The sequence below is a fragment of the Colius striatus genome, chromosome 11 (assembly GCF_028858725.1).
Source record: "Colius striatus isolate bColStr4 chromosome 11, bColStr4.1.hap1, whole genome shotgun sequence".
NCBI classification, from domain to species: domain Eukaryota; kingdom Metazoa; phylum Chordata; class Aves; order Coliiformes; family Coliidae; genus Colius; species Colius striatus.
This window is the reverse complement of record NC_084769.1, coordinates 6,685,608-6,699,259: the sequence shown is the minus strand read 5'-3', so window position 1 is coordinate 6,699,259 and position 13,652 is coordinate 6,685,608. Positions and strand designations below refer to the sequence as shown.

General features: G+C 37.4%; 1 protein-coding gene across 1 annotated transcript in view; it reads left to right on the top strand.

The window, feature by feature from the left end:
- SPOPL (speckle type BTB/POZ protein like) overlaps window positions 1-13,652 on the top strand; it is a 37,162-nt gene that overhangs the window by 8,013 nt on the left and 15,497 nt on the right. The window contains exons 2-4 of the mRNA XM_062004876.1: window positions 9,663-9,798; window positions 9,942-10,063; window positions 10,348-10,499. Of these exons, the coding sequence (XP_061860860.1) occupies window positions 9,721-9,798; window positions 9,942-10,063; window positions 10,348-10,499 (352 nt within the window). The 5' untranslated portion in view covers window positions 9,663-9,720. The remainder of the gene's footprint in view (window positions 1-9,662; window positions 9,799-9,941; window positions 10,064-10,347; window positions 10,500-13,652) is intronic.

The window sequence follows — 13,652 nt, the reverse complement described above, 5'->3', positions numbered from 1 at the left end:
AAGCAAGAAGTAGTTGTTGCAGAGTTGTCTTTTCTTGTGAGGCATCAAATGGTTTTGTGGAAATTGGAAGCTATAGAAATCTTTTAATGCTCTATCTTTAAAGAAAGAATATTTTTGAGGAAAAAATGTGAATAGTACTTTTGATCTCGGGACTTACCCATTTTAATCCGTAACTGAAAAACCTTATGGCTGCTGAGTTTTCTCAACCTATCTGCCTAAAGAGGAGATGCTTTGAAAATTTTCTTCTGTCTTGAGCAAGTAAGACTGCTGTAAGTGGGGAAATGTGGTAGGGAACTGCAAAGGTCTGAATTGTTTTTGTTGTGGAAAAAGGGATCTTAAGCACATTATTTTGGAATTGCTCTTAAATCCAGGAGTATAACAATATCTGGATATTTCTGAAGCAATAGGAGAGACTCTGTGCTTGTCTTTGAACTTCAGAAACCAGTCTCTGTGGGAATGAAGTTGGGACCTGGAGTCAGCGGTCCTTATGGGTCCTTTCCAACTTAAAATATTCTATGGACCTTTAGGATTTTCTTCATGGCCTCTGTGGGTGTGAACCTGTTCAGCTGTAGTGCAAAACTGAATTGTGAAGTGTTGTCTTGATCACTTTCATCAGGTCATCCTATAGCTATCCTTTCAGAGATTCCTACTTCATGCTCACCAAAGCAAGTGAGTGTGCACTTCTACCTCTTAACCTACGTATCTTTCCTAAGATGTTGTCTAATCAGATGTTGTGGATGACAATACTTAGTCCATTGAAATTCATTCGGTTACAAGGCTGTTTGGGTGAACTGGCATCAAAGGCACTTTGATCTTCTGTCAGAATTGAGTTTTAGGGTTTGGAAAATGTGTAGGTTTTGTTCTCAGTTTTCTAGATTATAAGTATCAATTGTGTTTTGAAAAAAAGTGTGACACTCTGTGACTGTTGTGGTGTGAGATGTAGAAGAGGCATGAGATGAGCTGTATCTTTCACAAAATTTCCATCAAGGTGCAACTGTGTGCACAAATGTGTACGTTGTTTGCCACGATGGGTAACAAGGGAACAAATGAATGATCAAAACCCCATCCTGGTAACATCTGTGAGTTATGAGCTTTTGGCTGCTGAAAACAGTGGTACCATTTCAGTGTGAACTTTCCAGGTTGTAGCAATCTGCAGAGGTTAATGAGGACAGCATTATGCTGCTGTTGCTCTGTACAGCTTCTTTGCAGTAAATGAAAGTGCCTGTCTCCAGAGAGTATAGTCGAGTGCTTTTCACAAATCTTGTAAGTTTAAAAAGAAAGCCAAATCAAATCACCCTAAACTTAACCGTGGGTCTGCTGAGATTTTATTTTGGTTACAATCAAACTAAACTTTCTTCTGGTTTATATGAATATTTGCTTCATATGCAAAAAAATAAAGTCAAGATTAGCATTTTTGGTTTGGTGAATTCTTTTGTGTAGCTGAAGTATTTAGAGAAAAAAGTCTTTGTTTAATATACTTTCACACACCACTGATTTGAGTAAGAGTAATGGAGTAAAACTAAGGAGAGGAAAAGATCACTTTGACTGTATACTCAGAAAAAAACACAACAGCAATAGATTATTCCCAAGAGGAACTGTGGTGGAAATACCAATCTTTTGAGTCCTATAAAACTAGACTGGGCAATGAAACTGAAATATGCTGTAAGAAATAATCTTGAATTTCTTCTCCAGGGAAATGCATAGAGGGAATGTAGGGAATGGTCTAGGTTATCTAATAAGGAGTACAGTGGGTTTCCTATATTACAAGACAATAATGCAAGGCTAACACTGAAGGATTTTTATTAATAAGCTTAGCAGATGTAAACTAGACAGTTACAGTTCAAAGTCTCCTGGATGCTAGGTTTTCGCTCAGCTGAGCTAAAGTGCAACTCATTTTTTCCTGTCTTAAACCTTTGAAAAATAAAAGGCTTGAAAACCAAATAAACTCAACTTTACAGTTTTTACAGCTAGTAGTATAATCTTGATAATTTTGAACTGCTGACTTCAGTGTTACCAGTTACAGCTATACCACTGTTCTCTTGGAAAACTGGACATTTCACATGTGCTAGGTTTTGCTATGATGGGGCTTTTCTTCCAGAACCACTGTGAAGATGCGATTTTAAATTAAGATGTCTAACCTCAGTTGTCTGTCCTATCTCTGCTGGAGTTTACTGTCCCTGGAGCAGGGATGACAGGGGATGTATATGTAGTTTCTCAGATATCACGGTCCAGTCCAAGGTATTATTTGTGCCCTTAACTGGAGAACTGTGGAGAGGATTATAAATTGGCCTGTGATATGTGTGTGTGTTTATGCTGGGTAGAAGCTTTTAGTGAGACCATAAGCTTGAAGCACATAAGGACAGTCAGAGCTTACAATTTAAGCCCCCAAACCTGTTTAGGTTTGTGTAAACTTTGTTGCTATTGTGTGGTTCCAAAACAAATGTACTTAACTAAGCAATTTTTACAAATACGTTAAAAACCCCCAAACCACTTTCCCTTTAACTATTACAGAAACTATTATTTCTACAATAAATGTTATAGGATTATCCTGTGCATAGCCCAACTGCTATTCCCTTCTGCTTGCCCTGAAAAGGAAACATTTTGTGTTAGAAGTACTTCAAAGAATGTAAAATATACTAAAACCTCAACTTAGAGTTTTTCTAACTTAGTGAGGTGGGATATATATGACTGTAGTTGTTTATGTATTAGTAATACCGTTCACTCAAATGTTGCACTAATTGATAGGGATTAAGTTCAGATTACATTCTGAAAACAGACTTGAGATACACCTTAAATTTAAAAACTGTGTTTAGTATTTCAGTTTTCTAGATATATCTCAAGTCTGTTTTAAGATAAATGAATGGTGATGAAGAACAAATTGGAGGACTTTATGCTTAATAGACCTTTCAAATGTCTGTTCTTGTGTTGTACACCATCCAGCAGAAAATTTAGTTAACTCTATAGGAAATGCACAGCAATGATTTCAAAAACATCAGTTGTGTAGAGATGCAAATCTTGTGAATTAAGAATCAATCCTTTTACAAAGTTCAGATTATTTTCTACTGGTCCTGCCTTAGGATGGGCTTACAAGACAAACTGAGAAAAAAAAAAGAGACATTTCTCTCCTTAACTGGGTATTTATAGAACCATAGAATAGTTTTGGCTGGAAGAGATCTCTAAGATAAGTCCAGTCTTTGTCCCAGCCCTATCAACCACTAGACTCATTTCCCTAAGAGCAATGTCCACCCACCTCTGAAACCCCTCCAGGGAAGGTGACTCCAGCACCTCCCTGGGCAGCCCCTTCCAATGCCTGACTAATTGCTGCAAAGAAATTCCTCCTCAGATCCAGCCTGAACCTCCCTGGTGCAACTTGAGGCCTTTTCCTCATAATGCTTCCTCTAAAGTCTCTGAGATTTGTTGAGAAAGGTGACATCCCATGTGGATTTGAGTGTTTCATGCTACTGCTTAAATGTGGCCCAGGTGATAGGTGGCTGTCACACAAGTTCTTCTGTGACCAACAAAAAGTGAGAATGGCTAACTTAGCTCTTGAACAGTTTGATCTTCCTAAGTTGATGGTATCTAGAACTGCACAAGTTAGCTGGAGCATTGTTTCAGAGGGGAATGCAAAAATAACTTAGCCTTGGGCGTGAAAGTGCAAATTTAGCTATTTTCATCTGGTTTGTGTTTCTTCCACCTTGTACATTTTCATACATGTATTCTCTCTCACCCAAGAACTAATATGATATTGAATTGCTTTAATTTTCCCCAAAAGTTTGCCCCAGTAATTTTAAAAAACAAAACTATTTTCTTGAGTAACAAATACTAATGAATAATATCAAACATAATACTTGTATTTTCTGTTTTTTATCATAGAATGGTAGGGTTGGAAGGGACCTTTAGAGATTATCTAGTCCAACCTCTCTGCAGAAGCAGGTTCACCTAGATCAGGTCGCATAGGAACATGTCCAAGCAGGTCTTGAAGACATCCAAGGAAGGAGATTTCACAACCCCTCTGAGTACTGTTTTATTCACTGATGATCATTTAATGAGAGGAAATAATATCAGTATCTCTGTAGCTGGAGCATGTTTATTTTGAATGGGTTTTTGGAAGCTGGTTTTATTGAATGGAAGGTTTATTCACTTTGGGTATTTAAAAAAAAACTCAAAGTTTTGGCTTTACAAGTACATAAGCTGTATTTGGTTTCTGAATTATAGATTTGTTAGGAATAAAAAGCTAGAGGGACAGGGTATTTGCTAGTTAACCTTCAGAAGATTATCGTCTATTTCAGCCAGTGATGAAATAACAATATTTGCAAAGGGGGGAAAAAAGTTCTTAACAGCTTTGTGTTTCTTGAAATATATTTCAGAAGACTCTTGTCATTCAAATGCAATATGTACAGATGGGGTTTGTTGATATAGTCATTTATTAGGCTTTCCTTAGAGACTGTTAAGTGGTATTAATATCAGTCACTCTAAGCCAGTAAGTTGCTCTAACTTTTCCATTAACTTTTAAATGCTTGAAGCAGTTTGTTTGGTATTTCAGTCAGGACAGGCTCTTTCTGGGGCATTGTGGGGACTCTGTGCTGCCATGGCTCACCCTGACATTGCTGTTAATGTTGCTTTGTTCCTCAGTCTCTGGACAGGACTGGAGAATAAGCCCACACTGTGCCTGACTGTTCATGTTCAGTTATATCATGTGCTAAGATGTTGGATGTTAATGTGCCAAAATATGGCCAGCCTGGGAGGGAAGCTCTTTGATTGTGGAGACTGAAGCCCTGGAAAGAAGGGAGAGCAGAGAAGAGGGTCAGCAGGAATTGATCTATCTCTCAACATGCTTTCATTCCTACTCTTGAGGGAGTAGGACAAGGTCACTGATTTTCCCAATTAACTGATCTACGGGTTAAGTTCTGGCAGGCTGGATTTGCTTTTTGGGGTGTGTTGGATATCCTGCAGGAGGCAGTTTATCTAGTTATTCCTGCCAGTAGTTTGTTGACTGTAATACCTAACTGAAATATAAAGATAAAACATTACTGTGGTCACAGGTTAACATACACACCTGCTTGTATGCACCTGTTACACTATTATTTCTCTGACAGAACTCTTAGGATATAGCTGTTATACTGAGTTCCCGCTGTTAGACATGAGAGCTGGCAAAAGATCCTGTTAACTCTTAAAGCACTTCTTCAAAGTGTTTTGTGAATTTGTTCCTTTTTGTGTATTTATATACATGTGGCACTTTTTAATTGAATTGAAAAAGGTATTGAGATGATTCCAACAGAAGATGTGAGAGACCAGGAATGTGTTCTTTTCTAGCTCTAAGAGGTTGGAAAGTAACTTTATATAGAATAATGTTGACAAATATACAATTGCTGTGAAGGGAAATAAGGTATAATTGGTGAAATTCATTATGTTGATACATGAAGTAGCTTTGAATCTTTAAGATCACTTAAATTAAGAAATTAAGAGCTGACACAGCTTTTGGTTACCTCACACTCTGTGCAGGTAGGTAGAGATTATCAACTTCAGACAGCTTGAGTTTTAACACGCATATTTGAGTAGGGAAGTACTGCAGTCCATTCCTAATTAAAAGGAGAAATCACTTTTTTCTGTGGTATCTCTACTTACTTGCCCACTACTGTGCTCTGCAAATAGGACTCTGCTCTGTGAAGATCCTGTTTTAACAGACTGGTCTATTTGGCAGAGTGATTAGCAGGTGTAACCAACACCCACCTTAAGAGACCAGCAGAAGAATTGATAAGCCCATCATGTTTGGTGTGTGGGAGTACAGGTTTTTGAGCTTTTCTTTCCTCTTTTGAAGTTGGACAATGAAAGCAAACTCTGTGTAAATTAATCACTGACTGCTGTATGGCATTAAATACGGGTTTAATCACTTGTTTAAACAACCTAAACGAACAACAGAGGTACTTCATACACATACAAATACATCTCCAATTTCCATTTAGGAAGCCAGAAACTTCTTTTGCCCTTATCCATTAAAACTCATTTTTTTGTTCACAGGGCGTGTTTGCTCTGATGATTGGAAACTTCAGCCTGGCAAAATGGCCACACTGACTGGTTTGTTAAGCCTTGTCTAGACAGGCATGGCATTGCCTGAAAACTGTTAGAGATATTACCTGATAATGTCCTGTCACCTCTGATGCTTTGTTCATGGTAGGCTGCAGAGGAATGAATGCAGGTTCTAGCATGAAAATTGTCTCTCTGAGTTATTTTATCCTGCAGAAGATAACAGCCCTGTCTTTCTGCACTTCATTGATTTAATTTGACCTAGTCATTCTCCCAACTGGTTTTGTGAATTGCAGCTCTGTCTGTCCCTAACCATTTGATCTAATAGGCTGCAATGAGGGTTTGGTACTTGAAAAAACTTTATGTTGGAGCTGATGACAGGGGCTAATCAATGAGCCACTTTATTCAAAGTAGTATTTTGGTCTTCTCTACAAGCAGAGTACAGTGTGTAGAACAAAGAGTGAGTGTGTAGGTGCATAATCTCACCTTCATTCTGCCTTTTGAGGTCCACTTTGCCCCAGTAACCATCAGTGGCTATACAAAGCCGGTAAGGTATGGAGTGGCTCACTCACTATGCATGTCAGCCTGGACACTGAGTAAATCCTTCCTTCCCCAAACACCCCTACACTTCACAGTAATGACTTTGAAGCTTGTGTTCTCTTCTACCTTATAGATTTGGCAAATTCACACATCCCCAGCCAAGCCCTAATTAATGGTTTAAGTACAGTGAGGGGCAGATCAGCAGTACAGCTAAACTGTTTCCCAGTTGTTCTTTGTCAGTCTTTTGGTCTGTCCTAAGAGTATCTGATGCTCTGATTATTCATGCTGTTTTGTTTGGTTTTTTGGTTGACTTCTTCTAAAAAAAATTATACATTCAAGCATATTCAGAAATAAAGATTGCTCCTCAATGCAGGCTTGCAGCGTGGTAGCAAACTGTCAAAAGTTTTCTCAGTCAAAAAACTTGATTGGCTTAGATAATCCATGCCAAAAAGGTGAGAGATAAATCTGTTCCTCAAAAACGTGTCAAACTCGTGAACATCAGTTGTCTAGTGCTAATGCTGTAATAGAAAACTTTACAAACAGCTAAAGCTATTCAGAACGATAGAAAAGTGTACTTGGGTAAAATCATAGCCTCTGTCAAAACCTCAAATAAATAATTAAAGCCATGCAGCAGGTGGAAGCAGTCTCTGAAGTACAGTTGCCCTTGACACAACAGATACAGAGACAAGGCAGAAGATGTACCTGAAAATAATAACCACTTTTGCTTAGAGTTAAATTCTCAGTGAATCAAACTGATTCAGCTGTGAGGCAGGAAGAGGCAAATAAGTACTAGTAGCTGCCGTAAGGTCACTGGACATTTTCAAAAGAGGGTATTTTATAGCGATTATTTTCAACTTGTTTCAATTTAAAGACTCCTTCAGTGCAAACTTGGCTTGTATCTGCTGCTTCTTAATGGTTACTGAGAGCTGATTGGTCTGAAGGACTGAAATAATTGAGATTACAGCTGGGAGAGTCGTGTGGGTCTCATGCAAATGACAGAATAAGGAATGGGCTGTGGTTATTACTGGTTTTAGCTTTGGAGAATTGAAGAAGAGCAAATAGGCTCAGTAAGGCTGAGGTAAGCTGTCATAATGCTTTGGGGATATGGTTCTATGTAAAATCCATCATGTATTTGGGTAACAGCTTCAGTTGTTACCATTGAGTAGGGTATGCTTCCAGAAATGGTAATATAAATATTAACATTTGCTTTGTGAGAGAAGGATGTTCACAGGTATCTTTCCCAGAAGTTTTACTCTGTTTGTTTCTGTACACAGAATCAAAAGAAATTCTAAACCTGTAAACAAAATTTATGTAAACACAGCTTCTACAGTATATGCAATTCCTGCTTAAAAAATTGGACAAGCAAGTTCCACTGTGTTAAATTTAAGGTGGTTGGTTGTTACTAGTTTTCGTTTATGAGAAGTTATAATTAAGTACCAAGGACTGTCATAAATAAATACACACTTTAGTTGGAAAGAAAAGTCTCTTATGAGAGGCATCTGAATTTTATGTGTGATTACACTTGGATGTCTCCATGATGCATATCTTGCAGGAGAGCTATTCAGTGATGTTTTTCCTTCATGTCATAGTAGATGCCCAAGTGGAGCTCTATTATGGGATTGGATTATATAGTATCTGCTTTCTCATTTGATAAAAGCTGAGAATTAGTTTTATTTTCAAGGTTTTATGCATTCATGATTCAGAGCATTCCTATGTCAGCAGGCTTTAATGAGAAAGGGCTAATAAGTGAGTGAGAAAAGATACCAGAAAGGCAAGAGGGAAAACATCTGCTGAGGATCGTAGCGATTCACAGAGAATTTTTCTTCCTGTAGCAATAGTAAACTCGTTTGCTTTGTGACTGAATTGCATGTGGTCTTGCAGTGTCTTCTCACCAATATCTGTAGAAAACCTAATTTCTAAGCATTGCCCATCCCTGAAGGAAAAGTTCCAACATTAGTGATGTGTAATCACATCTTTTGAGTAAGATGGTTAATGCAGTTCTAGCACAAGAGACCTGTAAGGTGAAGCACTCAAATCTTGCAGAAACTGATTATAGTCTTCTGATCTTGCTTTAGCAATAGCAGAGACTATTCAAATAACCTTTCTGTACTAAAAGATAAAATGTTTCATGGCAGAAACAATTGGGACTTTCATCTGGTTTAATCAGGGTTCATTTCACTTCTCTTTAGGAACTTAATGGAGCTGCTTAAGTGAGAAGCTGTACTTTTGGCAAGAACCTGTCTAAAGATGACAGCAAACCCTACCTAAATGAAAGTCAGCCCAGTAACCCAGAGCCACCCTCTGACAGACCCGCCTTCTTTCATTAGCTGTGTACAAAGGCTAGTGCAAGTAGACTGACTAATGACATGTCTGTAGCTAGATGTGATGAATCTGAGCATCTGACTCAATTTCTGATAGGCAGGAAAAGTTGTAGGGCTCTAGTAGGTGATAATCCATAACTGAATTGCTATTAGAAAGTTCTTCAGAGTTGGAGAGTTGACTTACACTGTTTTCAGCTTTGTACTTTCATAGGGAGTGAGTATGTGGTTGTAGTAGCTATAGTTCTTCAGTTGAATCTGTTGAAAAACGTGCAAAGAAAATACTGGTTTAAATGCAAGTTCATTTTTTTTACCATGTCCTGAGAAATAGCAGGATTGTTTGAACCTGTTCTAGTTGTCTAGTGCTCTCTCAGGACTGAGTTATGCCTCTGTGGACAACTTAACACATTGGTACTAATAACTGAGTGCCCACAAGGCCCTAGTTACTCTCCAAATCAAAGGAGAACATCCTGAAGAAAGTTATAACATGACTGGAGCGGTCAAGGTGGTAATTTGCAATGGTGATGTTGAAATAATGTTGTTAGTGGTATTGTGTGATGCATGAGGATTCAACCTACCTATTTGGAGTACAAGTGGTTATTACTGTTACATGTAGCTCGTCTCAGTACCAAAGCCATTGTCCTCTTCTCAAGTTTAATTTCCAGATGCATTGTTTAGTAAACACAGTAATATGGATATTGAAATGATCGATTTTTTTTTTTTCCTGCACTTAAAATAATGAACAAAATATACAAATTGCTTTTGTTATGTTTATTTTAGGAGAATTACTGAAGTTTGGATTGCTATCTTGATACTATAAACCTTGCAATAAGTGGCAATGTCAAGGGTTCCCACCCCACCTCCTCCTGGGGAGATGTCCAGTGGACCTGTGGCTGAAAGCTGGTGTTACACACAGGTAATCTACATAAATTCCAATGGCTTTATTTTCTGGTCACAATAAACTGTAAAAATATTGAGTTGTGTTGACTACTAATTCTCATAGTTAACGCTTGATATATGAGTTAAATTTTATTGAAATTTTCTACATCTTCTGTTCAGGTTAAAGTAGTAAAATTTTCCTACATGTGGACCATTAATAACTTCAGTTTTTGCCGAGAAGAAATGGGTGAAGTGTTAAAGAGTTCTACCTTTTCATCAGGGCCAAATGACAAAATGAAGTGGTAAGGTCTTTTTTCTAGCAACTGCTTTGTTTTTTGGTTAGTTTATTTTGTTGTTTTTGTTGTTCCCACTCGCAAAAGTTACAAAGTTACCTTGCAAATAAATATTTAAACTTGGACGTTTCTTAAAGTTTTACCATAGGTATGGATTGGTTCTAATTATAAAGCTTCTACAGCAATAAGGGAAATATTTGTTTTGGTACTATGTATCATTATATCTTATAAAAATATTTCTGAATTTATTCTGAGTACCATTTAAAAATGTACAATTTCTGCATTTCTTTCAGGTGCCTGAGAGTGAATCCAAAGGGATTAGATGATGAAAGCAAAGACTACCTGTCATTATATTTGCTTTTAGTCAGCTGTCCAAAAAGTGAAGTCAGAGCAAAATTCAAATTTTCTCTGCTGAATGCTAAAAGAGAAGAAACAAAAGCAATGGGTAAGGGAATCTTGACGTATTGCATGTGGATTTGTAAGAACATCCCCAAGAAAATCGGCCTTATGATTTTTTTCAGTGGAGAGGAGAATTTAATATTGAGATACACCTTCAGAAAGAATATTTAAAATGAATATTTTAAAGTTAATTTAAAAACCTTGTTCATGTTTCACACATTTTCGATCACTGAGCTATATTAATTCCATCCTGAGCTGTATAAATTACACTGCATTACTAACTGCCATCATTCCAGATTCTCATCACTTAGCTTTTCTAGCAGATTATTCTTCCTTTCTGTTAGTTGGGCTGTATTTGCTTGTTTCTAGCTACAGTGGAAGTGTTTGATTTCTTTACTTAACCATGCATGTTTATCCTAATTGTATTTTTAGACACTCCTTTACAATATTTTGGTCTATTTCATCTGATTTACACTGTAATCAGTTTAAAAACGTGAGCCATGTACCAAGGGAATTAGAAGACTTTAAAATAATTGGTGATTTGATTTAATTGCCTTCTTAATATGAAAAAATCTGTGGTTTTAATTTCTAACTTCTAAGCACAACTTTCGTTGAAGACACATTGTGGGAAATCTGGTCTGCGCTGAGTGTGTGCTATTGCTAGTCCTATATTTGAAGGATCTGTTTACTTTTCTTCACTTCTGTTCCAGAACTTAAAAGAACTTGCTGGATCTGTGTTCTTGCAGGTTCTGAATTTCTTGGAAAAAATCTGTAGTTCTACAGTATTTATACCCAAAACTAATTCCTCTTTCTCTTTATGTAACTAGGCCCACTTGTAATCTTTAAAGTAAATCCATAAAACTGAGTTCAAATCTAAGAAAGAAGTGATTAGACTTTTTGGAAGGAAATTAAACATATATATTTCACTATGTCCTCTTCCACTGATGGAGTTGGTTGCTTCAGTCACTGCAAGCCTTCTGGTCCTGGAGCTTCTATGAACAAATCTACACTGTTACACATTTGGTGGGTCATGGCTTTTGCCTTGAGACAAGCATTCCATCCAGTAGTGGATTGATGTGTGTAATTAAAAGAAACTGCAATGTATCTATCAAAACGTATTTAGAGATAATCCTAGAATCACAGAATTGTTGAGGTTGCAAGGGACCTCTGGAGGCTCTCTAGTCCAAACTCCCTGCTGAAAGCAGGGTCAACTAGAGCAAACAAAATTTGCTTGGGACCTCTTGTGTTCTGAACATCTCAAAGGATGGAGGCTCTGCAACACATCTGGGCAACCTGTTTTAGTGTTGAACTAGATGCTGTTGGTCCTTTTTTGCCTTCAGGGTTCATTGCTGGCTTTTGTTCACTTATGGTCCATGAGAACTCTGTCAATCACCAGTTACTTGTTTCTTCCTCATCAGTAGGTCTGTAATGGACATTGAACTCAGCATTACTTCACATTGTGTGGATCAGGATTAGAGGGCAGGACACTCCTATCTGGTTCATCACCCATTGCAAGGCAGAGCTCCACACATTCCTGTGGTTCTTGTGTAAAATGGTAGCCCTTTCCCTCACCTGGCCTGGCCTCTCTACAGAGCCTGTAACCATCCAGTCACCAGAGCTATCCCATCTCTGAGACCAAGGAGGTCTGCAACTGCACACAGCTTCTAATTCCTTCAGTTTCTTCCCTGTGCTGGGTGCATGAGTTTACAGGTGCTTCAGAGAAGCATTCAGCTGTGCTGATTTCCCAGAAAATGTATAAGAGCTTTCTTCACAATGCTGTCCTAAATGAGAGGGACATGTCATGTAGGATGGAGGCATTTTAAGAACCTGAAGATTATTTACTAAATACTCCTTTAAGTGTTAAAAATCACAAGGTGCTAAAAAATCCAATGAGAAGTGCCTTCAGTTTCTGTAAAAGTAGCTATCCTGGTTTTTGCATGACAAGAGTTATAAATTAATTTTCATTTTGGGAAATTACCAACAAATCTTATTTCTGGACTTTCCAGCCATTTACCATCTGCTTCTGGAGATGCTCTGTTTTTATTTGTACAGCATAATGATATCCAACTTTAGATGTCCTTTGTAAATTGGTAGTTCATGCATGGACTACTGCTTCAAGTGATAAACCTGTGCATAAAATTGGTAACAAACTAATAGTCCAACTGTATTAGAGGAAAAATACATTTACACTTCTATGCTGCTTTATTTTTGTGGTTTTGTGTGCTTTAATTGCTACTGATCACTTAATTTCAGAGGCCTAATGTCAGTTCTTGCTGATAACAGCAAAAAAGTCAGCAGAAAGAAGAATTGGGCTGAATCTAAGGAAGACATTTTTGCCTCTTTTTTTAAAAATGTCATTTTCCAATTTTATTTTTTCACTCAATTTTATGAGGTTTGTTGTGAGTTTTTAGCAAGTTGGTAAATGTGAAAACCCTAATCCAGCAGCCAAAAACGTAAACAATGTTTTTCTAAATGTCAATTTTTCCTCCTCAATGTGCAGATTTAAAAATGTGAACAGTATTCTACATTTGTTCTGTCACCCTCAAAGCCCACACTGCACTTCAGTAAGTGCATTTCCCTCTGCTTCCGTGCTCTGTGTAGGAAAGGCTGTTTTCGTTTGAAGATCTGAGTCTGATATGGTGACAGGGATGGAGACATCTCCATCATTGTCAATTCCTGTATTCATTCTATTAAATTAAACCTGCACAATATATTTTGCTTGATCTAATTCTGGTGATAAACTACTGTGTTATTTTTCCAGCTACATTGAGTACATTGATGACAACTTATTATACCTGCATGCTTTCTAACATACATGGTGATGTCTGTATCAGTGATACTACCAAGATAATTAGAGAAGTCTGACTTTTCTGGAGATATTGTAAGAGATGGAAAATACTTTGTTTTTAAAAATACGGACTTAATCTGTCCATACAGAAAATGAAATAGTGACATGTTTCTTTCTCAGCCTTTTTGGAATGAAAGGAAAATTGTATCTTAAAAACCCTCTTCTTGAGATTCTTCCCCCCCGCCCCCTTCTACTATTTCAGAACTATTTTCACTCTCCATTTTGAATGATTTTTCTAAATATAACTTAGAATAGGGTCCATTCTACATACATTCTCAAATTGATTCCCAAATAAGAGATCACAGCCTCTTTCCCATGTTTAGTTCCAAGTAAAAGTATATGGTGCTCTTT